The sequence below is a fragment of the Desmodus rotundus genome, chromosome 9 (assembly GCF_022682495.2).
Source record: "Desmodus rotundus isolate HL8 chromosome 9, HLdesRot8A.1, whole genome shotgun sequence".
NCBI lineage: Eukaryota > Metazoa > Chordata > Mammalia > Chiroptera > Phyllostomidae > Desmodus > Desmodus rotundus.
Window position 1 is genome coordinate 95,540,989 of NC_071395.1, and position 24,487 is coordinate 95,565,475.

The 24,487-nt window shown below is 41.1% G+C and overlaps 1 protein-coding gene across 3 annotated transcripts in view; it reads left to right on the forward strand.

The window, feature by feature from the left end:
- Positions 1–687: 687 nt before the first annotated feature.
- RNF43 (ring finger protein 43) overlaps positions 688–24,487 on the forward strand; it is a 58,363-nt gene continuing 34,563 nt past the window's right edge. Inside the window, exons 1-2 of one of the 3 annotated variants that reach the window (XM_024573026.3) lie at positions 688–1,259; positions 2,320–2,957. In XM_024573026.3, coding sequence (XP_024428794.2) covers positions 2,706–2,957 — 252 coding nt within the window. In that variant the 5' untranslated portion in view covers positions 688–1,259; positions 2,320–2,705. Of the gene's footprint in view, positions 2,958–24,487 lie in introns of all 3 variants that reach the window. The other 2 variants (XM_045182329.2, XM_045182330.2) reach the window with 2 other exon arrangements.

A 24,487-nucleotide genomic window follows, 5' to 3' on the forward strand; every position in this document is an offset into this window, starting at 1 on the left:
ACTTACCTGCAGTCTTACATGGAGGGCGTAGGTCTAGTCCATAGTAGTATTTCCCCTCCCGAAGATGTGAGAACAAAATAGCGGATTCTAGACCTCTGATATCAACCTGATCTAAAAGCTCCATAGAGGCACAGTTTAGAAAAGAGCTAGTAAATTTAAGTCAGTAAGAGCTGAAGAAACACTACGCATCAAATAGAGTTCTCGCCAGGATTGCAGACACAAGAACAGTAAATCAGTAAGTATTATAGCACAGGATCACTTTATTCTGGCTTTGTGCCGTTTGTAGACACTAAAACCCGGAAAGAGCAGACATCGCTTTGAATTTATATTTGTAAAACCCTGTGTCTATTCATCTGGGTTTCCTTTTTTTTTCCCCTCTCTGTATTTCCTCATACCACTGTGCTCTTGGGTGCAGAATCTGCTTAGATATCTGTTTGAGTGGCCCTGATTTACATGTGGTAGCTTGCCTACCCAGAGAAAGGAATTGAGGATTGAATTGGATGCAGTTTGGCTGTGGCTCAATAGAGGGAGTAGAGGAGCTGAGAGAAGAGAGAGCGAAAGAACGTGTCTGGTTAAGTGTGTGCGCGCCCCAGCCCCAGCCGGAGCCAGTCAGGAGGAGGAGGGGCAGGATGGGGGGTGGTTGCCTCTAGCTGCTCCACCCTCACTTTGTGTCAGCAGGTAGAGAGCGTGATTGCAGTCTCAGGGGAGGGAGGCCGAGCTAGAACACCAATTACAAACCACAGGCTTCCTCCTCTAGGGAGGTGATCCAGAATTGTCTTTCTGGAAGGGAAGCACTCGAATCCTTCCGAACTTTCCAAGTCCATCCATGATTCAGAGATATTGCCTTCTCCCTGTGGGATTTTCTGTGTTCCTGGTAGTGAATTGTTGCTTTGCTTCTTTGCTCTTTCAAGATTTGATCCTTTTATATGCTGTTTGGGGAGAAAAAGAACTTTTGTTAGAAAGGCGATTTCAGAAATGACTTTGGATTCTCTATAAGTGTTTTTAGAGTTCCTGGGGACAGTAGCTCTAACCCTGGACTAAGTTTTTGCCTTTGACCTGCATGGATTATTTTTTCAGGCTTCGGAATTTCTCGGCACCTACCTGCAGTGTGGGGCTCTTGGTTTGGTTGCAGAGTAAGAAGGTGGAAGAATGAGCTGTACTTGGTTAAACAGTTGAAATCTTTTTTGAGCAGGATCTATAAAAGCGTAATTGAATTGGTTTCACACCCGTGGATTCCAGTGGGCCCGACAGCGCAACAGGTTTGCAGATTTCTTTTGAAATTCTTTTTTTCCTCCCTCTGCCTCAGCAAAAGAGAGAATCTGTATAACAGGTTCATGTTCAATTGCTTGGCTTTTCAGCACTTATTCTGAAGACTTTATAAGATTTTTAAAATTTGACCACTGAACACAGTGGGCTTTGTGATTGAAGTGCATTTATATTTACTTTACTAAGGTTGCACATTTTAAAATTTTAAAATAAGATTTTGTTTGTACAAAGACCCAAATTCTCAAGTGTACCTAGAAATACCACAGATCTACCCTACTCAGGCTTTTTACTTTTTCAGAACATTCTGCTTAGAGCCTGTAGGCTAATTACCTCCCTACTCCCCCCTATCTTTTATACCCCACCCCCTCAAGGAATTTGAAAACGTGTTAGGAATAGTCCTTTGTTTTACTTATGAACCTAGAAAATTACAGATTATAAAATCAGGATTATAAAGTAGTTTCCAAAAGCATCTCATGGGAAATCAAAGTGCTTGGCATTCTCAAGCAGGAGAATAAAAGCTGGAACTCCTAAGAGAGAAAGAAAAGTAAAGATAGAAATATGGTTTCTAACTGGGAAAAATAATTGGAAAGCTAACCTTTCCAAATATTCTTCTAATTTGAAAGTTGGAAAAGGTTGCGATGCTTAGGATTATCCTGTAATATATGAAGACATAAATTACCACCTGATTTACAGGCAAATTTAGGTAGAACATAAAAACATTATAGTATATTTTAAGTTCATGAACAGCATTATAAATTCAGTGGGCCTAGAACTTTGGCCACATTGCAATGCAGTTGAGTGTGTAAAGTTTTATGAATACATGTTGTAGCATCTTTAGACATCTCTCAAGGTGTGACCTGAAATGTTCCCTCTCCTTCCCCATTTGAAAGAAAAATTCTCCTGTGATCTTTAGCCTTTTACCACTTGACAAATTTTGTGGCTTAAAAAGGACCATCTCTTCACTTTCTGAGCTGGAGTTTTTTTACTCTCACCTTCCATGCATGGCCTTAGTTGTTTACTTTGCCTTGTTTTGTTCATTAACATTGGGTTTAGTGGCTTGACACCTTGATGCATATGGAAGACCAGCACCAAGTGATCTGACATAATAAAAATTCAGGATGTGACATTCAACCTCAAGCAACGGGGGAAATTCCGAAGAGAAGTGGTGATATCTTTACTAATAATAGTGAAGATGGGAGAAAACGACATACCTGCAGCAGAAGTGGGCTGAAAATACCCTCTTCCCTGCCAGATCAGGAATGCCACCTGTTCTTGGGAATATACTTTAGAGAAAGGAAGGGCCAAAACTATGACTGGGGTTTCTGAAACTGAAGCATAAATTCTCTTTTCCTTCATTTGTCTGGATCCGAGAAGCTGCGTTTGGTATTAGCTAGTGGAAGCAGTATGTATGGCCGGAGTGCATTGCTGCAGCTGGTAGCATGAGTGGTGGCCACCAGCTGCAGCTGGCTGCCCTCTGGCCCTGGCTGCTGATGGCTACCCTGCAGGCAGGCTTCGGACGCACAGGACTGGTACTGGCAGCAGCGGTGGAGTCTGAAAGATCAACAGAGCAGAAAGCTATTATCAGAGTGATCCCCTTGAAAATGGACCCCACAGGAAAACTGAATCTCACTTTGGAAGGTGTGTTTGCTGGTGTTGCTGAAATAACTCCAGCAGAAGGAAAATTAATGCAGGTAAGGACACCTTTCTTATATTTCACTTTCCATCTGTTAGAAATATGCCTTTCTCCTTGTGTCTCCCAAACCAAATAGTATATTCAAGGGCCTCTGTTGCTTACCTTTTTTATATGTTCCATCTTTTAAGGACATTGCCTCATTGGCATTCTAAAGCAAATTCTGACTTTATACTCGAGAAGAAACTTATAAATCCTACATTTTAGAAGATCCCTTGCTTGTTTTTCGCTCTGATGATTACAGTGCATTTTTAGATACACTTAGTAAGACCTGTCTTTGCAAGTGATGCATTCTGGACATAGTATTTTGATAGATGAAATATGTGGGCTTGTGTTTAACTGAGGGCTGTTTAAACTTGCAGGGAGCCCTAGGGAGGTTGGTTTTAATGGTCAGCAGCGCCTTGAAATTCTGGAACGCCCTTGGAGCGTATTTGATCGCTGTGTCACTTTTAAAAATCAGTGGAGCTTGAGTGCGCGGCTGGCTCTACACCACGTGTGGCACCTATTGCTAAGCCCGAAATGGAGAGGCCTGGGTTGCAAAATGGACACGAGGGGTAAACTTGCCTCCTGGTCCCGTCAGCATTGTCTGTACATAATTTTATGACTTTTCAAACACTTAAAACTTAACATTTTTTTTATTGACGCACAGAGTTTCTCAGACACAGTTTTTCAGGCTCCCAGGCTGTGAATTTTGCCTATAACTCATTCACAGCCTGCTCTTTCTGTGTTGAATTTATGAACTGAGGAGGCCCACAGCGTTTCACAGGTGAATTGCTCATTCCCCTGGTGAGGATGGAGCCTAGAGGGCTGGGTCTTTGTAATGTGGCCTCCCAGTGTCTTATTCCATACAATTATGTTGGTTGTTTATCGATTAAACTTTATTTTATGAAAGGACACCCCTTGCTGTATCTCTTGGACGCAGGTTAAAATGTTGTTAAATATGATTTATCTCAGCATCCAAGCTCAGATTTCTATTTTATGGTATGAACGGAACCAAAGTATGATATGAATTTTAATTCTGGTCTCTTGAGAAAGAAAGTGAGAATTTGGAACAAATTCTAGAACTCCCTTTCCAGACATGGATTTTACATTTATGATTTAGTGGTTCTTCACGATTACTTTTTAGGCAATATTTTGAAGCTGGGATGAGTGAAGTGAGAGGAAGAACTGGGTGAAATGGAAGGCCCTGCTATTTAGAAAAATAAACGGGGCCAGAGAATGAATGTATCTGGAAAAAATGGCGTAAGAATTTTTGCATAAGAGCCTAATCATTTAATTTGCACTCTAGGATGGCATCAGGAACACTTAAAAGTTGAAACATAAATCATTTGACTACAGCAATTAGAAAGGAAACTTTCTTTCTGACCGTGCCTAGTTAGCACCCTGACTCCTTGAAGTATGGGCTTCGTTTTATAACCTTAGCTATTTTACTGTCCACCTCTGTTTTGGTCTCGGAGGTCTTTGGGAGCTGTACTAAGCTTTGGGCCGTATTAAAGTCCTGGCAGCAGCATGTTCAATGGGTTAATTATATACTGTGTAAAATCGGGTCCTTTTTATTTTAGATTATTTCTTCTGTCATAAAGCTCTATGTACAGTTTCTGTGTATTCACAGAGGAAAAGGCGTATAAGAGGCACTAGCTGGCATTCCCTTTGCCACTGATTGTTTTGTCAGTCATTATCGTATCTTCTCTTATTCTGCCCTTTTCCTCACGGTAACATTTGCTAATCTTTTAAACTGTTAATATTGAGCCTGTTAGCATAGTTTCAGTGTTGTTTCTTTATTTCGAGAAGAGGGAATTTCATTGTGTCTATTATTTAGTAAAGGCCTCTCAGGCTTTACAGAGGTTTGTGTCATGGGCAATTTTCAGTCTTTCTTTACCTTTTCTGTCCACACAAGCATCTTCTAGGTCATTAATAAATAAATTTGTAAACTAGCCTAGTATTAAGCTCTCGTGACTATCAGTATTGTTCCTGGTTTATTGTCTGTTAATCAATTTTTAATCCAGAATAGTTACTAAATTTTCTTAACAGTCCCTTAGGAGACAATTATGTTTTAGAAAACAACCTTTTGAATGGTAAGCATCAGTTCTTTTTTATCCACTACTGGATTAACTCTTTCAAAGAACTCTGGTGTGTTTGGGGCACATGGTTTTACACGCCTGGAATCCATGCTGTTCATTCCTGACCAGGTCATGCTGCCACTCAGGTTTGCTCGTCTGTGGTTAACCAAGCCTCCCGTGCAGCAGGGGTTCTGTCGGTACCCCCTGGAGTTGCACTTTGCTGCACTTCAGCCTTCTCGGTGAATAGCGGTACCCTGGTGTCACAAACCTAAAGGGCTCTTCTCTGTTGGCTTTAAGGAATTTTGGACAATTCTATGCATCCTTCTACCTTTTGAATGAATTATTCTAGCTGCCTGTTAATTTTGATTGTTTCCGAAGGCGCAGTCTTTGTAAACCTGGGGATGCTATGGATTGGGAAATGTGAAGGTAGAAAAGAAGGATTAAAAAAAAAAAATCCTTGTGGTTTCTGGAATTTCCAGAGAGTTTCAGAAAAATCTAACAATCTGCTCAATTAATTCAAGGTAGGTACAATTTCATAAGGGACAATTAACTAGATTCTCACTTGTATTACAATTTTAATTTTTCCTAGACAAAGAGAGACACCCCTTGACAGTGTGCCCCCAATTTGTGTAGTCATGAAATGGGCCATAGAACCGACTCTGAAACAGTTGTACTTGTGTCAGCTGCATCTGACGGCTGAGTGTACGAGGACATTGAAGTCCAGGCCCTGGCGAATTTTTGCCCTGAGTCTTATACCTCCCTCTTTGTGCTCAGGTTTCTTTTTACCCGCAGTAATACCTATCTCACAAGATACGTTTAAAGTTTTAAACTGTAATATTCTATTTAGCGTGCTAAAAGAAAGTCAAAACAGAAGAGGAAATGTAGCCTTGGCTATTTCTTCCATTTCAAAACTCCCCATCTTAGCTCTGACCAAATTAAGTTGTTTTTCTTTCTTTTCTGCCCAAGAGCTGCTTCTTTGCATGACCAGAGCATTTCACGTCCCTGTGCCTGTTGGCCATTGTCTGGAAGTGCCTCCTTCTTAGGTTTGCCCTGCATTTGCCACAGTCTCTGTCTCTTTCTTTCTGCTGATTGCCTTCCACTTCTTTGTGTCTCCACTTAATATTGATAAATTATATATAAAAATAAATATATTTATTTAAAACTTATATTTAGGATAACCTTCCTTCTGCTGCTATTCTGATCAGTTATTTTCCTAACTAGCCATCAAAAATCCATGTCAAAAATATTTTTAACTCTGTGTAGCGATGGATATTAACTGAACTTACTGTGTAATTATTTCACAATATATACCTATATATCAAATCATGTTTACATCTAAAACTAATACAGTGTTATATGTCAGTTATATCTCAATTAAGAAAGAGACAGAGAAAGTGGGAGACTAAAAAAAAAAATCCATTTTAAGGAAACTTTCCAGATTTCCTCGTTACTTGGCCGGTGACTGATAAAGAGGACAAAATAATAGGGATTATAACTTCTTGCAGTCCTTTATTTTTCGTTTGAATATCTTGTCCTGGTTTATAGCATTGTAGATGGGAAATGTACTGGAGCTTATGCATTGTCTGATTATCCAGTTATCTAGTTTGTTTACTTCTTCTCAAAGTTTGTTTATATTATTTCTGGTAATACAGTTGTTACTACTTCTAAAAATGATTACAGTCTTATTTTCTTTCTTAATATTTTTCCTTATTCATAAATATTACTAATTAGAGGGACAACTCAAATGAATCTTTTCTTTTCAAAGCAAAAGAGCTCGAGGATCTGAATGCAGCGCAGGAGAGGTCCCCAGTGGGACTGTTAGACTCCTCCTGCTCAGCTGGCTGTCCTGGACGGTCTTAGACTTCAGGGTAAAGGGATGATCAAGATTAGAATATACTGCCCTGAGGCCTCAGGCCTGCAGTGGGAGCTGTGGTCCATCAGCGTTCGGGCAGCAGTAGCGAGCACCTCCTGGATGCGTTCCCCCTTGCCTGAGGTCTTTGCCTGCCCCATCATTTACCTGTTAGTCGACACCTCATTATCTCACCTTTGCATTTTTACTTTATTTGTTGTCAGGTCCTGAAATGAATTATTTGGGAAGGGAGAGAAAACTTTATTATAAAGTTTTGGACAAAGCCAGAGAGATAATGCTATATAGCAAAATCGTAGTTGACAAAGTGACTAAACAGTGACTCAAGGGACTGACTTTCATTTCTGACTCTGCCACCACGTTGGCTGGGTGATTTGGGACAAAATGGTTCACCTTTCTAGGCTTTAGAGTCTCTATCTGTAAAATTGAGGGATTGAAATATAATCATAACAAACTTGGGCTGTGATTGTTACACGTACTGGCTCATCAAATATTCATAATAACTTCATGAAAGAGATGCAGTACTTTTATTTTTCACATTTTACAGATAAGGAAACTGGAGCTTAAACTGTTGGTAGCTGCCAAGGTCATGACCGTAGCTAGTAGATTGCATAGTTGGAACTTGAACCCTAAAGCCTGTGCTTTTCCAGCTCTAAAATTCTATACATCGAAGAATGCCATAGATGAACAGAACACCAGCATAGGCTTTGTATGAACGATCAATTCCTTTCCACAATAGAAAGGAATGATAATGATGAGTATTACTCTCTGAGATTGATCCAGAAAACACAATATCCTGCGAACTTCCAAAAACCTCTTCATTTCTTCTATTCTCTCATTTGTGTTTCATTTGTGAAGGTATTTGTAAAGCAGAATGTGTATTTGCTTAGTGTCTCCCTTTTAACATAACAGTGTCTTTCTCTTCATTTTATAACAGCCCATGGTAAATTATCTAACACAGGAACCTGCCACAACCTTTGAAACAACGTGCATTTAACTGCCATTACTCAAGTCCCTTAGCAGCAGAGATTTCAACGATTTTTGCATTGAGGCCAGCCTTTTAAAGGGGTGTAATATTCAAAGGGCAGTCACCTCTCATTTATGATAATGGTGGTAGGTGCAGATAATCCAATTAATTTGTAATTGACTTTGGAGCATAGTCAGAAGTGCCCATCAGACATAATTTCTCTGTGTGCACCATCTCAGGGGCTTGCCTCCTGCAATGCCGGCTCAGGGCCTTCTGACTTGGCTTGGTTGTTAGAAGCCTGGCACCCAGAGGAGAGAAGGAAGCTGCAGGATATTTTTAATGACGGATTTTCAAGTTAAGAAGGTATCTCTTTTATAAGTACTCATCCAACAGATTTGTATATACAATGCTTTCATACTTCATATGGATTCCAGCACAAATGTTGTATGTTCAAGTTGGTAAACCTCTGCGGTCAGGAAGAGGTAATGAATGAGCTGTGCCCTGGTCTCTTTGTCCCTATCAGTCTCTTTAGTGCTCAGTCAGCTGGTTCTGGGGGTAGGTATTTCATTGGCTTTTGTAGTAAAGTACGCATGTGTGTGCGTGCGTGTTATAATTTTCTCTGTCTAAAAATTAGCCATAGTTTACTTTTTATAGAGGATTAAGGATATTCCTAGGGCTTATGGTTAGGTTTGTTTTTAATAGGTTTTGCCTTTATATTTTATTCACTGGAAAGTGCTTTTTGGAACTCGTCTTGTTTTTCTCTATTATTCCCCTCAAATTGCTAAGTACAGTAGAGGAAAAAGATGTATAAATGACCAGTGTGCTACTATAAATGTCCCGTCAGGAACCAGAATTGGTAACAGGGTATTGTTGGAGAAGAATGTGATAGTGATGTTCCATTGAATTTATGTATTTTCCTTCAAGAACCTTAAAATGGCCCACTAATATGTGCAAGCCAGATAAGAACAGGTGATATTTACTTCATTTTACAGAAAATAAAACAAAATGGGTAAGAGAAACCAAGTAAGTTACCCAAGAACAAGGTTACATAGAGACGGACCCAATCTGCTGTGCAGGAAATAGTGGAGTCATCCAGTGTTTAAGGTATCTGAGGGTGTGGATTTCTCAGGGATCAATTCTCCTGAGTGAAAATCCTACAAAGCTTAAATACGGTTGACGGCTGAGATACCTTCTCTTTGGATCGATGCTGCTCAATGTGGTAATTCCGCCAAAAAAACTTTTGGTGAAACAGTCTACCAACTTCATGTCTCAGAAAGCCCTGTGAGCTAATGCTCTGACCAGCATTCACTGTTCTTCTGAGAAATGTCATTAGAATAAAAGCCAGTCTTTACAGGGAGTTGTTGGACTGTTCGGGACCAGGCCTGGCACCCCCACCTCTTCCCTCCTCTCCCCTTCACTCTGCTCTAGCACCCTGACCTCCCAATTGTCCTTCAGTTAAACCAGGCATACTCCCCCCCAGGGCCTTCCCCCTTACTAGTCCCACTTACACCCCAGTTACTTTCTCCTCTTAGTCTTTCTAGTGTCACCCCCAAGTGCCAAATACACCTCATCAGTGAGGCTTGCCTAGACCATCCTATTTCAAAGGACCCTTCCTATTCCCCCCGAGTCATATTCTCCTTCTCTGCTTGATTTTTCTTCATACACTTACTGCCACGTGACACACTGCAGTGTTTCACAGATTACGGGCTCTGTAAAAGCAGGGATTTCTGTCTCTTAGGTCAGAGCTGTATTCTTGGGAATAATGCCTTAGCATACACTTAGATGGTGCCTTAGACATAGCAGATAGTCCATAAATACTTGTTGAATGCACAGGAGGCGCATTGCGGTGGTGCTAACTCTGATTGCTGGGAATAACTGAGGGAGGGTGAAACAGATTTGTTTATCTCCTCATATTTTAAGTGGACCATGAGGTCAGTTCTTGGGAGTGCTTTGGGTTTGATACAGCATGCTCTATTCCTTTACTTACTGGCAGCATCTCCTAATTCGATCATTCCATTTTACAGAGGAAGAAACAGACTCAGAGATGGTAGTGGTTTGCCAAAGAACTGCTGATCTACTGCCACATCTTACTAGCTGGTATTTTTGGTAAACCTTATTTATTTATTTTAAATTGTTTTGGGTCATTGCAGGGAGATTAAAAAACAGATGTTGGCATGTATTTTCCCCTGAACATTCCATTAAGAAGATATTATAGACTGCCATAAGGTCTCTTTCCTCTCTGGTCCATAGACAATTAGAAGGCATACTTTAAAACAAGCGAACAAACGAAAAATACCTTGCCGCCACGTAGGGCTACTTTACTTGGTACACATGGCACTTATTCTGCCGAAGAATCACTACACAGCAGTAGAGGCTCCTTCTGAAGTGTAGGCTGGGAATCTTACCGACCGGGGGTTGCCCTGGATTCTCTCGGTGTCTTGTAATGCGGGCCGCCTGCTGTGTTCCAAATGCTGTTGCGGCAGGTCTTCTAGGATCACAAAGACCAACCCTGGCCTAGCCCAGCTGAGGAGATGCAACTTAAACAGCAGAAGGCAGCCTGTGCTGGATGCCAGATGAGGGGTGCTGGCAGAGGCACATTGGAATGCTGATTTTCAGGGTCTCGGGAGTCATTTAAATGACTCTGGCAATTCTGTCTTCAGATGTCCCCTATGACCGAAGAAAAAACAAAAAAATATAAACTTTTAACCCAGGCAGCTTAAAGCTGCAGGGCAACTAAACCAGTCATGCCTTCTGCTTTTCTCTGTTACCAGTTAAACATAGGTTATAACATGGCCTGTATAAACATTCCTGAGTGTATGATACTCATCTGTAGTGTTTTGTTTAGAAGTCCAAATAACTAAACATCACGGCTTTCTTTTCAAGTTCCAAACGCGCTTCCTAAAATGTGCAAGAATTTCCTTCTAAATTATAGTAAAATGAAAAGGAAAAGTTGAGCCATAAATAGAATTCAACATTTTGGGAGTTCTCTTGAATTGATAATCTCACAGACTCACTTTTAATTCTTCACAAACTGCATAAGGAAGAAATAAATAGTAAGACTGTAGGATGTGAAGAGTATATGAATGTCATCTTAATTCAGCAAAATTTGTTTTTAATAGCAAGATTTTAAAAAATTATGGACTTCAGTCATTAGTACCAGTTATTCCCATTCTCTGAAATTTGTTGATTTTAGTGTTATGTGAGGGACATGGAGACCAACTCGAGAAGAATGTATACCTAGCTGCTGTGACCACATTAGGTTATTACTTGCTGTAAAGTTTGTAAACTATATGGTATACATTACATATATCTTTATCATCATTAGAGATTACATAGAACTTAGTTGTCCCCTTTGGGTATATGAACAGTCCATAGGTGCTTTATGTCCATTTAAAAGCAAAAGCAGCCCTGACTGGCATGGCTCCGTTGGTTGGGCATCGGTGAGGTCACTGACAAAAGGTCACAGGCAAAAGGTCACTGGTTCAATTCCTGGTAAGGGCACATGCCTGGGTTGCGGGTTTGGTTGTCCCTGGTCAGAGCATGTACAAGAGGCAACCAATTGATGTTTCTCTTCCTTCTCTTTCTCCTTCCCTTCCTCTCTCTCTAAAAATAAATAAATAAATCTTTTTAAAAAAAAAGCGAAAGCAAGTCACTTAACCTTTCATATGTTGGGGTGGAGTAGGTAGAGTAACTAATCTTTAAGATCCTTTCCAGCTCTAAACATTAATTTATTTAAATATTTTAATTTCAGGGTTTTATTTTATTTTTATTATCTTTTACTTTTTTATTGAATTTATTGGGGTCACATTGGTTAATAAAACTATATGGGGTTTCAGGTGTACAGTTCTATAACACATCATTTGTATATTGTATTGTGTGTTCCCCACCCAACAGCTCTGAACATTTATAGTTTATGCTTATTCTAGAAATAGACTTTGTATACTAAAGGGACATGTAACTTGCTGATTTATTCCTTTTCCATGAGATAAAATTTGTTAGGTAGTTGGTGCAAAAGAATCTGACCAAATTACTTAAAGTCACACAAAAGATTGGTAGCAAAACTAAGCATCAGACTCAACTGTGTTCTTCTTCCTCTGGTCCTTTGCTGTCTTTACATTCAGTTAACACGCACACACAAAAGAGTTTTTCTCCGGACCTTTGCCTTTTAAAATATCTGTAGTGGATTGAGGACCCTTTTTCTGAATCCTTCAAGGATGTCCCAGTGGCTAAGCCACTCCGACTTCAATCACTCCCATCACAAACCTACATCTAAGCGAATCCAAATCTCTGGGAAGGACCCTGGTAGTGGAAGGAGGATGATGCATCTGATCCTGAACTGCTTTGTGAAGTTGGATTTTTAGAGATAAGCTGAATAGCTACTGCGCTATAAATAAGATCTGAGAGCAGCTGGTAGATGTGTGAGTCTGGGGGATAAAGCTCTAGGACATAAGCATCTGGAGACACCTGGGGGGAGTGAAAATGGGCCATCTGATTAGGAGCTCTGCCGTGTTATTAAACCGTGACTTTCTGCATTGTGTGTCCCTGGAGCTGGAAAACTGCTGGCAAAAAAAAAAAAAAAAGGGCCGCTGCTTTGCTGAGGGCCATACAGTAGACACAAAAGCGTCTTCTTAGAGGCCTGCAGCAGAGGCAGCTTGTACGGGCAGGCCCGGTCCTCTCCAAGACTGGGAATCAAATTCTTTCCCCAGGGGGTTTCCAACTAGTTTGCACTTCAGAAAAATTTTTTCTGTCTCCTGCTATTTACGCCCTGCAAAGAATTTTCTTCCAGCCAAAGAAATTGTTTTAGAATCAGAGATTCTTGTCCTTAGTTGTTGGACATCAAAGAGAGTTTGGAGGAGACTGGGGGGATTATGTGAGTGCTTAGAATTTATTTTGAATGCAAAGTTGCAACATTAGCAAGTCCCCCAAAGAATATACTCATCTCAGAGCTGGGAGAGAGCCTAATGTAACTAAGTCTCTACTCTTCCTTGGATAGATATACCCCTAAGATACAACTGAGTTGAGTAGCCCTATCTGGACTTAACTTCCATATATTTGGTTCTTGAGGTGCTTACTGGAAGAAGTACCCTTCCTCTGCCTGCTCTTTTACAACTTGATATTGGGAACCCTCAAATTCTATTGATAAGCTTGAAACAACAATAAAAACACCTTTTTAAACCTTCAGTGCTTCCACTCTTGGGGATTTTGGGTTTCTCCCAGGGCTGTTGATGATATCACCAATGTTGGGAGCCACATTCCCTGCATACCCTACTGTCTCTGAGGTGGTGATGATGTCATTTTCACCCACAAAGGAAAACCTTAGCACCCTGAGGGCCTGAACTCAGGTCTTGGCAGGTAAATGAAGGAGGAACGTACTTTTGGATTGAAACTGTTTGATTGAGTCAGGCACAGAGCGGCACAACCATGTTAAATGCTAGCTTCACAGCCTCATCTCTGGAGCCTGAATAGACCATTTGTCATTTAGGGAGAATTAAAACTGTAACTTTAAGGAATTACACAGGGTAAGAACAATGATTCATTTAATATTTTGGTTCTTGCACTTTGGGACATTTATAGGGCATTGTTCTCAGAGATTATGGCTCCTTCTTAAATATCCTTCTCTGAATCCATATATTTTGCCAAGCTGTTCTGGAACCCATTATAGATTATCTAACTTTTTTCCTTAGGGCAGATTAATAACAGCAAAAACAAGAATTAGGACAAAAAATAAAGCAATGGATAGATCAGATGCAGGCAGAATTATGCCCTGGGCAAAGTACGTTCCTGTTATTTTCATCTTGGCTCTGTGATTATGAACAGAAGAAAGTATTTGCTCTAGAAGACTTCCATCTCTTCCTAGCCCTTCATCACAACCGCAAAGTAGTGGTTGGAAATAGAATTCCAAGAACACCAAAAAATGCTCACAATTTCCAATCGTGGCGGCTAGAGTGCTCCCACAAAGATTCTCTGAGCACTCTTCCTCAGAGCCTTCCCGTGCTGGTCAGGAGCCCACACCATCAGCACCAAGGCTCGCCCTGAAGACAGACCTGGTGAAAATGTCAGTTGTCTATCTTTGCCACCAGCAACAATCCTTTATGTTTCTGCTCTGTTCTGAACTAACATGCTCTAGTCTTGTGTTAGACAAAGACAGCCTCTTTGATGGAATCGTCCACTGCCGAAGCCTCACAAAATTTTAAACGCACTAGTTTGTGCTAGGAAGGTATGTCAGGATGTGTGGGTGAGGCAGGATTTGCCAGAGGTCTTTATTCCACTCAGCAATGCTGACTGGCCTGTGTTGCTCCTGTGCAGGTATGAGATTACAGTTTGGGGAGTTATTTTACAATGAGAATTTATGTGTACATTTCACTGAAATGTAAGTGTCCCTTTAGTTTATACAGGGGAATAGGCAGGGCATTGAACTGCAGGGGAGGAGCCCAACCTGCAATTGACCTTTCATTTTTGTCATCTAATTTCTCCCGAGTTGATGTATGCTTGAACCACATTAGCGTTACTATGTGAAGTGCCCTAATTTTGCAAGTGATATCAGTCTTCAAGGTATGGAACAGGATTTGGCATTTTGTTTCCATTTTTATTGTTTTGTTTCTAAAGGGAAGTTTGAGCTGGAGCCTGTCTGGCAGGATTCCATACTTCTACCAAGCCACCTGTCCTGACAGAGACAATGGAATCAAAAGTCAAGTTCTTTATGACTGCACCTGCCTTGTGAGTGCTGCCAGAAGATCTGATTTTCTCCTGTAGACAAACTCTACCCAGAAACTATATAGCACCTGGCACCTAAGCAGTGTGTGCACACAGGCCAAACCTGGGTCGTCTCAATTCCCGGCCGACACTACGAGCTCCCCCATTGACGGCGGAGGTAGTTTCTGCATCGCATTCAAGGATTATTTTACTGTTCATTTGAATGGAAGAGATGTAAATTTCTGGTTCACTTGTTTTTTAAGGTTTTGTGAGGATTCTGATGATAATGAATCATTTGATGATTTATTATTTGGAAATTGCCTTCTGCATTTATGCATCTAGTACACATGAAGGAGAGTGTGATCTCTCCACGAGAGACCAGAAGCACATCTCCTGAGTCGGAACACCAGGCAGCGTTTCCGGGCGTGAGAAGCTACCGTTTGTCCCTGCTTCTTTTGTCCTTTTCTCAGGAATGGAAGTTACCCTATTGGCCACCAGTTGAATGTTCTCTGATGAAGCACTTGTGTCAGAGGCAATCTGACTTCCTTAATGAGGACTTTTTTTCCTTTTGAATTATCAGAGTGTTTCTTGGGTTTCCTTAGGGTAGAATTACTTCATTATCTTCTAACTTTATGTATAACTGGAGGCCTTCTGGCCTAAGAACATAATTTTTATCACCAATCAGATAATTGATGATAATGTGCCCATCAAATATTGCTCTTTGCACAGCATCCACATATAATGATATAATACGATAATAAGGCATAAAGGGCACTCTAGAGTGAGTTGCGACATCCTAGTCAAAGGAGCTCTCGGTAGTCTTGTGTTTTAATGTCCGCTCCGATCCTTCTTAGCTTTATGACCTTAAGGAAAATTGCTTAACCTCTTTGAGAGCCTGTGCCTTTGGGAGTAAAATGGGAATAATAATAATAAGTAATCTACCTATGTGAAATGAAATAATGTATGAGAATTATCTTTGAAAATTGCAAATGTTAGGTTTTATTATAATCAATAATAATTAGACTTGAGATCCTTCTAAAAAAAAGATTTTATTTATTTTTAGAGACGGGGGAAAGGAGGGAGAAAGAGAGGGAGAGAAACATTGATCAGCTGCCTCTCTCAAGCCCCCTGACTGGGGACCAGGCCCACAACCCAGACATGTGCCCTGACTGGGAGTCGAACCGGCAACCCTTCTCTTTGTGGTATGACACGCAACCGAATCACACTGGTCAGGGCTGGAGCTCTTTCTTACTCACCTACTTACTGTAAGAAATATTAGGTTTGAAGGTTATTGATTTGGGCCCAGTTAACCTATTTGGATTCATTTTAGCATTATCCTGAAATAACTAGGCAAGACTACTTGTATTTTTTAATGTAGCTAGAGCTTCAATGTAAAATTTTGTAGGCCAAAGGGCTGATTAAATATTACCATAATGTGGTAATAGGTAGCCTGAGTGTCTTAGAGAATGACTAACAGTGTACAGGTTCTAGGATGGGAACTTAAGTTCCGTTGCCGCCTTGCTTGTGCCAGGGTGAATCCCTTGCCCTCCCTGGATCTTCGTGCAAGCGGCTGCTCTGCGTAGGTGAGCCCGTCCGCTTTCTCCCGTGATCACTGGCACAGTCCAAAGCCGCTGTTTTCCAAGTTTACTTCTCAAGAGTCAGAGGGATCCTAGCACTGTATCGCATGTCATGTCACGCTTCCATTCTCCCTGTTTGAAAATTTGGAGTATTCTTTTAATTGCTGTGACCCTGAAAGAATTGCTCAGAACACTGGAGCTTCAGCTTCCTGTCCACCTTTGCAGGAAGGGAGCTCAGGATTGCGACGCGAACTAACTTACCAGTTCGTTATTCTTGGACTGTGCTAGTCCCAACATGTAGTTCTTTGAAGCTCAGCAGATAAGGTTCCTTAGCCTACCTGGAAATGATCTCACAAGTCGTGGAGAGTCCCATTTCCCCATCTGAGAAATATTGCATCAAAATGAGACTAAGCAGTTAAAGTCATAGCATCTCCCAAACATTTGTGGCCTAGAAATCATTTTGACGTAAAAATCATCCCTGGAGCCATTTCTGAGACTAATGTTCTACAGCATTTTCCATACTGTACCTTTACTAATTTGAAGTCTCCCCCTAAATGGGTAAGCAACGGGATAAAGGTAATTACAGGTTTTCTCATCTATTTACCTATTCCCTGTTAGGATTAAATACACAGAGCTTACAGCTCTTTTAGAAACAAACTCAGTTACCCTTATTATCCTTTCAACACTTGGGTGGTGTTATAACCCATTTCAGTCACAGTGTGACACAGCATGGTGGGCGTCAGAAGACAAGTGTGGGGCGGGGGAGACAGACAGAGGCCATGTCTTCCCTTCTGTTGGTTTCGGGAAGCTTCCTCCCGCTCTGATGGTACTTCTTGGGGAATACTGTTTTCTTCCCAAGGCCTAATGAAGATTAGTGAGAGATGTCTGCAAAGCATCTGAAGCTCTGTGAAATAAAGGCACAGATAAACACTCAGTATCACTGTTATTATCATGAAAAGGAAAAGCCAGCATGTGATGTTTTGGGTCACTTCCAGCAGCCTTGTTTGATGTTCCTGGCTCCTTTTTTGACCTTTACCTCTTGATACTTTCATACATTTATTAAGGCTGTTGGATAAAGTCTTGGGATCCTAAGCAATAGGGTGTTAAGAATGAATGACTACCAACTTCCATTTTTATGGGTGAATGTCTGAAAATGTATTTAAAGTAAATAGTTCCATCTTTGAATACCTTGTTCATATTTGGCAATTTGGTGGCAACGTTAATTTAATATCTGATCATTTGAGTTTTTATTTCCAATTCTATTCCTTACCTTAGAACCAGAGTTACATATAAAATATCTTATTAAATAGAATAACTACCAAATTAACTGGGATTTCTTTCTGTACTGTGCTTATGAGTTAGAGATAAAAGAAAGAAGCAGATACAAAGAACCTAAAAAACAAATAATAGCCCTGGCTGGTGTAGTTCATCGGATTAAGTGGTTAAAGATTTAAATAAAATCTTTTTAAAAAATAAAAAAAAACCAAGTAAGAGCTTCCTAGGGACTTCCTAGGGACACTGTAAGTCCAGCCCTATCTCCTATATTTAAGAGTGTAAATTATTTCATACTAAAATGACCATTAAATGGTATTGATGTAGTGTTATTTTTTAAAGATTATTTATTTATTTACTTTTAGAGAGAAGTGAAGGGAGGGAGAAAGAGAGGGAGAGAAACATCAATGTGTGGTTGCCTCTCACATGCCCCCTACTGGGGACCTGGCCCACAACCTAGGCATGTGCCCTGACTGGGGATTGAACCGGTGACCCTGTGGTTTGCAGGCTGGCACTCAATCCACTGAGCCACACCATCCAGGGTGATATCCTTGTATTATAAGAGACCAAAGATACCAAATAAAGGTTAAACTATGTTCAGGAAAATGTATTCAGTCAGGAAAGTACACCAATACATTTTAGAAAGGGTTTCAAAAGTAAAGATTAAATTTTTTAAAAGACTTCCTCCTGGTCCTTAGAAAACTAAATAAATCACAAACTTTCATTTTGTGACTTCTATATTAAAGGGCTTGTGCCCTGATTGGCAGCTCTATTTGAGAAGGGAGTGGAATTATGGCTCAAGTGTTTCCTAATGCTGTTGAGTTCGAGGGGCTGCTGTATTATGTAAAGAAGGGCACATTCTTCATAGACCTGGTTGATGAATTGTTTACTGGTTTTAGATTTTAAATGGTTTTCTGACAATAAAACTTGCTTATACACATATATTCCCCCCCCCGTAGTTTTCCAATTGAGTTTGTTTTTTTCAAACCCACCCCAATTTATGTATCTCTACACAGAGATTTTTAAAAAGATTTTATTTATTCATTTTTAGAGAGAGGTGAAGAGAAGGAGAGGATTATCAATGTGTGGTTGCCTCTCTCGTGCCCTGTAGCAGGTACCTGGCCTGCAACCCAGGCATGTGCCCTGCCTGGGAATCGAACTGATGACCCCTGGGTTCACAGCCCGAGCTCAATCCACTGAGCTACACCAGCCAGGGCTACACAGAGATTTAAAAAAATTTGTAAACCTGGCTTTCAGCACGTGTAAAGTTGGAGAAAAAAGTCTGAAAATTTCCGTTAGAATCAAAGGAACTCAACAGATTCTACAGGAAATTGAAGATAAGGACGGTGTATATATAACATGTCAACTACTAATACAAAATTATTTAAAATTAACATCTTGCAAAACCAGCCACCCTGAGACTACTATGGTAATATATGTGTTTCCGTGTGTATCCACATTAACTTATCTTATATACTTCTATGTAACACTCGTTATCTATTATGAACATTATATAATACATTATATGTAATCTAATAATGACCTATAATAATACATAGATCATTAATATGGAATGTAAAACATATGCATATATTCTAAATACTTATTTTCAAACCTTTAAGGGAAGCTGCTTCCTCTAAGCAAATCTTGGACCAGTCTTGCAAATAGCTGCCTTTGGAGGCTCTGAAGCCAAATCAATTATCTGGTCTTTGAAATTTCACTGTTGAGCAAATGGTCACGAGCAAGGTGCATAACCTTAGGGCAGTCCCTCTCTCTGTATTCTTTTCCCCGAAGCCTGCTCTTCCACTCAGAATTTTAGTCACTTTCACTTAGCAGAAAACGAGTCTAATTTCTTCACAAATGATGGCTTTCTCTCTGTTTGAGCCTCGTCTCAAATTAGCATTTTGGAGCTGAGTTTCTTCTTTCCTTTTAAGTTCTGCTCCTTTATCTCTCTTCAGTTATGTTGGCTATCTTTCTCCTTAAGAATTTTAAGCTACATAATGGTCCTTCTGTTTCTTCTCTCTCATTTTCATTTTGGGGTCATTGAAAAAAATCTGTGCCCACTGTCAAAGTAAATGACTCTTCTCATATGGAAATGTATCGCTTTTTTTTTTTTATTGTTGTTCAGTTACAGTTGTCGGAATTTTCTCCACACCCCGGAAATGTATCACTTTTGTATCTTTTATGTTCTGTTGGTCTAATTGAGGTTGGGCCTGTTCCCTTCTAGGCCATGTACTGTAGCAGGTTCACTGTATGTGCTCAATAAATGTCGCAAAATAACCATTATTTTGTTGAATCAGCGGGGGTGTTGCCGCTATTGTTCATCTGGAGACGGTTCTCTGCAGGCTGTATTAACAGGCAAGTGCATGTCAGGTTGCATGCTGACAGCTGTGTCTTCCCATCAGAAAAAGATCCCTTTTCTCTCCCTATCAGATGAAAGCTTAGATTTTAAAGAAAATTACAAAATACAGAAAATGAAAAAGAACTGAAATCCCAGCATCTGTGGTTTTCTCTATCCTTAACGGTACGGCTGCTTCCCACAGGATTTTACTGTACTACGTTTTTGAAATGTTTAGAGTCATCCCTTTGCAGTTTGTTTAGAAAGTAGTTTCTAAGCAGCATTCCTGCATCATCTAGAAAATTTTTAGCTAGAGAAACCACATTTTTTTTTTCTTCCTTAAGCTGCAGAACCAGTCTAATCTTTTTTTTTTAAGTTTGTTTAACACTTGATCATTATGGCGAGGGACTAAGTCATATGATCTTCCTTCCAAAAGAATGTTTCTCAGACTTTTGTGTTTTATAGCTCTCTGATCTCATTGCCATGATAGATGTACTTATCAGGGAACTGTGACTGTTTCTAGGAGTTCAAATATATATAGTAACAAACCATCCCTCATAAAGAAGGAATAACCTCACAGCTACTGCTCCGATAGCAGGTGTGGAACTTACATGGATCCAGACCTCTGAAATAATTGAGTCACGTGTGTGTTTACAGTGAGGGGGTCTACCAGCCCGTTGACAATACCCTTCCATAACCTTCGGATAGGTAGGCCATGGTGTGGCAGACCATTTGGCTGCCTCAAAGCCATTACCTTAAATTTCCCCTCAAAGGAATTGCAGATCCTGTTCAATTTTTGCTAGTTTTGTTAAGTACCGAAGGCAGAGAGGTTGTAGTAGTAATCTTGTGGAGAAGGAAATCAGGGTTTCTTATCTATTTTCCATATATCGTCAATCTGTACAAGCCAACTGATTATCTGGAAAACTGATAAGAACTTTGTTTTCCTCTTGGTACACTAGCCTGCACAGCTCCATGCCCCACGCTGGAGAACCCCGTGGCCGAGTTGCAGTTCCCCAGATAAGGTAGAATATCTGTAAAATAGCTAAACCATTGTGCCTCCATAGATTTTCACAACCCTGAAGGTGAGGGTTATTGAGAGGATGAAAGCGGGCCATTTTCCCCACCCCCAAGAGTCCTGAAGTTCAAAGACACAGCTGCCGTTCCAGCGGAGCCGGTGCATCTGGACTAGTCCGGGCACCGCAGTGGTAACGATTGCACTATAGCCTTCCTGTTGTTATCCTCTAAAGTATTCGTCTAGGTGGCCCTTGCCCTTCCCTGTGAATCATCTCAAGTCCACCTACCCTTTTGTTGGCCTGCTTTGAACTTCTAGTGTATTCATCTTTTGTGCAAGTAAGGGCGCTAGCAGTGCGCACAGCGTAGGTGCTCCCGGTGTGCTCTCACCCACGCTGTGCGAGGTGGACGGTTGAGCCGTGTTCTTTCCACCGCGCTACCACCTCTAAGTGCTTGCTCACTTGATTTTCTTGTTTCCCTAACAACTTTCTAAGTTATTTCCCTCCATTTGTACAATATTCGATGCCTTACTTTCCTTCATTCTATCTGATACCAAGTCATTGATGACCACCTATATAGAGAAGCTGAAGATGTTCTCTTCCCCCTTTGAGGCTATTTTCTAGAAGGGTATGGGACCAAATTCTAAGGGATTATCTGGCATCTCGTCATAAAAGTCACCATCAACTGATAGAATTTACTTTTGTAGTTTTACCTCTCAAGTTTCCATTGACTTGTATTCTTTCTACAGTTTCACTGCAACCAAGATTTTGATTTGTATTCTACGAATCAAACTGAATGCTAATCTTTTCCCAGGAGAGAATAGTATCCCCAGTAGATGGGAGTCTAGAGAATGTTGGAAGTGCTTCTATGAAGCAACTTAACAATGTCCACTTGTGTTTCCATTCAAAGCACAGTGCAAGTAAATGCACAGGAGTTGTGGTCTGCTGTAGGAAATATAAAACATGAGAATAAATCTCAAAAGCCTAATCAATCAGTTTCTTGACCTGCACTGTCATCAAAAGAATGATGTCACATTTATCTCCACCTCAAGGTAGGTAGTCTGAAGAATAGCCTTTTCACATGGAGGCCTGGCCCCCACTGCACAGGGTGGGTCACCAGCTGCTCCCTAGTAGCAACATTACCCAGCAAGTTAGGGCAGGAGACTAAAACAACCGTATCCAATGGACGCTGCCAAGGAAATTCAAGGAAACAGTGTAATGATGGTGATTAGATTCATATACGGGCAAAGGAGGATGAATTATAGCCACTGCCCCCAAGTTTTCTTGTGAGTGCCTTTTGTAATAAGCTATATCTATTCCTTCAACATCAGGCAATATATGGTACATAGAAATTTAAAAAGCCGCAGAACCCCTCCTTAGATTTGGAAGACAGGTATCCCCCTCTGGGAGTGTTAATAGTAATGATAATAGTTTCGGAGTGAGGGTGCAACTATCGTACATAGTGACTTCAGATTTATAGGTCTTAGTTGTAAGAACTGCCTTTTATTCCACTTGTAGATGTAGTCAGAGGCCAACAGTAAACACTTCTGTCTTCTTTTGTAGTCCACAAGTGGACATATAATTAAATAATAACCTGACTCAGTTCTCCCTGGTGGAGTGCTCTTTAAATATTTGCTGCCCCTAGAGATCTTTTCTGGCATTATTGGTGTTGTCTGTTTTTCTGTCGGAAGCTAGTTGGTTTCCCATTATACTTCAAGACTAATATTCATATGTATGTGTGTGAAAAACACTTAGATAATGCCAAACCAATGCCATTCAGTTTCTTGGGACTCACCCCAATGGAGAGGTGCCTTCTTAGCTCCCTGTAACTTCATTTACTGTCATTTTTGAAGTCTTTTATTCTATCTTAGTCTTGAGGTGATGTTCTCTGTCAACTTGTACATTGTTATTAGAAAAAAAACAGTATACTTTTGTACCCCCCCTGTCTGCTGCCCAAGGGACTTTGTCATAGATTTGCTGTCGTGGGGGCTTTGGTGTCATGTGGTAGTGCCGATTTCTGTTTCATCTCAAGGGTCTTGTTTCCTTACCCCCATCATCCTTTAGCTGCCAGCCGTGAAGACCCTTACCTGCACCTCCCAGACTGCTTAGCAAGGAATCTGGTTCTCCCCAGCCCCAGTGCTGTCCTTGACCCCTTCCCCAGTCCTGAGCAGCCCTGCAAGCGTAGCCTCCTCAGCACCTAATTCATGCCTGGGACTCTAACTCACTTGCTTGCTCTGGCAGAGAGAGAGAGAGGGAGAGAGAGAGAGAGAGAGAGAGAGAGAACATTCTGAACACTCCTTTTGTGTCGGCATCCCTGTGAGGTGCTTTGGAAGGACTCCAGCCAGGCATGGAAGGGCTCTTTGATAATATCTGGCGGGTGGGTAAGAAATTTGGGCACCTGGCCAAGATACACATTGCCTGTAATCGTTAACTCAGTCTGTAAACAGTTCAAACGGCACTGAGAGGCCGTCAGTTATTACATTAGGAGCCTTTCATCTCTCTTGCTTAGAAGCCAGGAGTCCAGCACGGGCCCCCACTGTGGCCGTTGAAGCCGTGGTGCTCTGCACACAGCCAGCGAGGCCCAAACCACGACTGACTGCGAACGGTCAGCACTGGAGCAGTAACTACATCATAATTTCCTTTGTTCTGTACCTGGCTGATGCTGGGGGTGGGGGGGGGAGAGAGAAAACACAAAACAAAACAAAACAAAACAAACCCTCGACTAGGAATAAATAGTAGGGAAGGAATTATCACCGGAGATCAGAAAGTTCATTTTTCAGTTCAGCTTCCCTGTCTACATTCATGTTCTGAAAGGCTTTCAGCCTCACCATCCGCTGTTTTAGTCGGCACCTTTACTCCTAACTGCTTCTAAGTTTGGTCCTCAGTGTCTCCCGTGTCTCTAGTTGGCTTTCCGCTATCCAACGTTACTAGACCCTCAGTGCCCGGCACAATGCTGGGCCCTGGCGAGCGCCCCGGGGAGCGTAAAACAGCAAACGTCCCTGCCCTCAAAGTGCTTCCTAATTGAGACCTTAAGATAGTACTAGATGTATCCCAGAGATAACCACCGCCGTGACCGCTGACGGTAAGTGCCAGATACAGTGTGCAAGGGGCTTCTACGGAAGTCACCACAAAGAGAAAGAACAGAATGTGGCGAGGGTGGTCAGGGAAGCTCCTTCCCAGTTCGGAGAAAAGAATTTTTTCAGTACTTTTTTTTTTAATTAGCTTCTTTCCTTTATATTTTGCATCCGTTTTCTTTTGACTTTTTTTTTTTTAATCAAGCTGGGCACGTCTTGAGCGTTCCAGGCACTTAGAAAATGGAACCATGAAGCCACTTTTAGAATTTTGTAGAGGCGGAGTTGAGACCTGCCTTCCCATTGAGTATCCTGGTTCCAAAGGGTAGTCCAGGAAAACCAAGCACAACTTATCCTGAGCATCTTAATTGCAGAAGACCCTTTGACGATGAACATTTTCAAAGGTGTTCAGAGTAGTTTTAAGGCTACTGTTACTGAAGCAGCTTGTTTACATTGCTCGGGAGTGAAGTTGAGTGAGACCGTAGGTTTTAAATAAGGGAATAAAATGCTGTAGTCATCAGATTCAAGGTTAGCGTTGAAGACCCAGGTTTTGTCCCTTGTACCAGGATCCCAAATATGAAGCGTCCAGCCTCATTTCCTCTGTGAACAAAACCTTCACACTTGCCCCACTTACTTGAACGGGAGGAAAATGACAGAGCCCCAAGGCGCTCTTCCT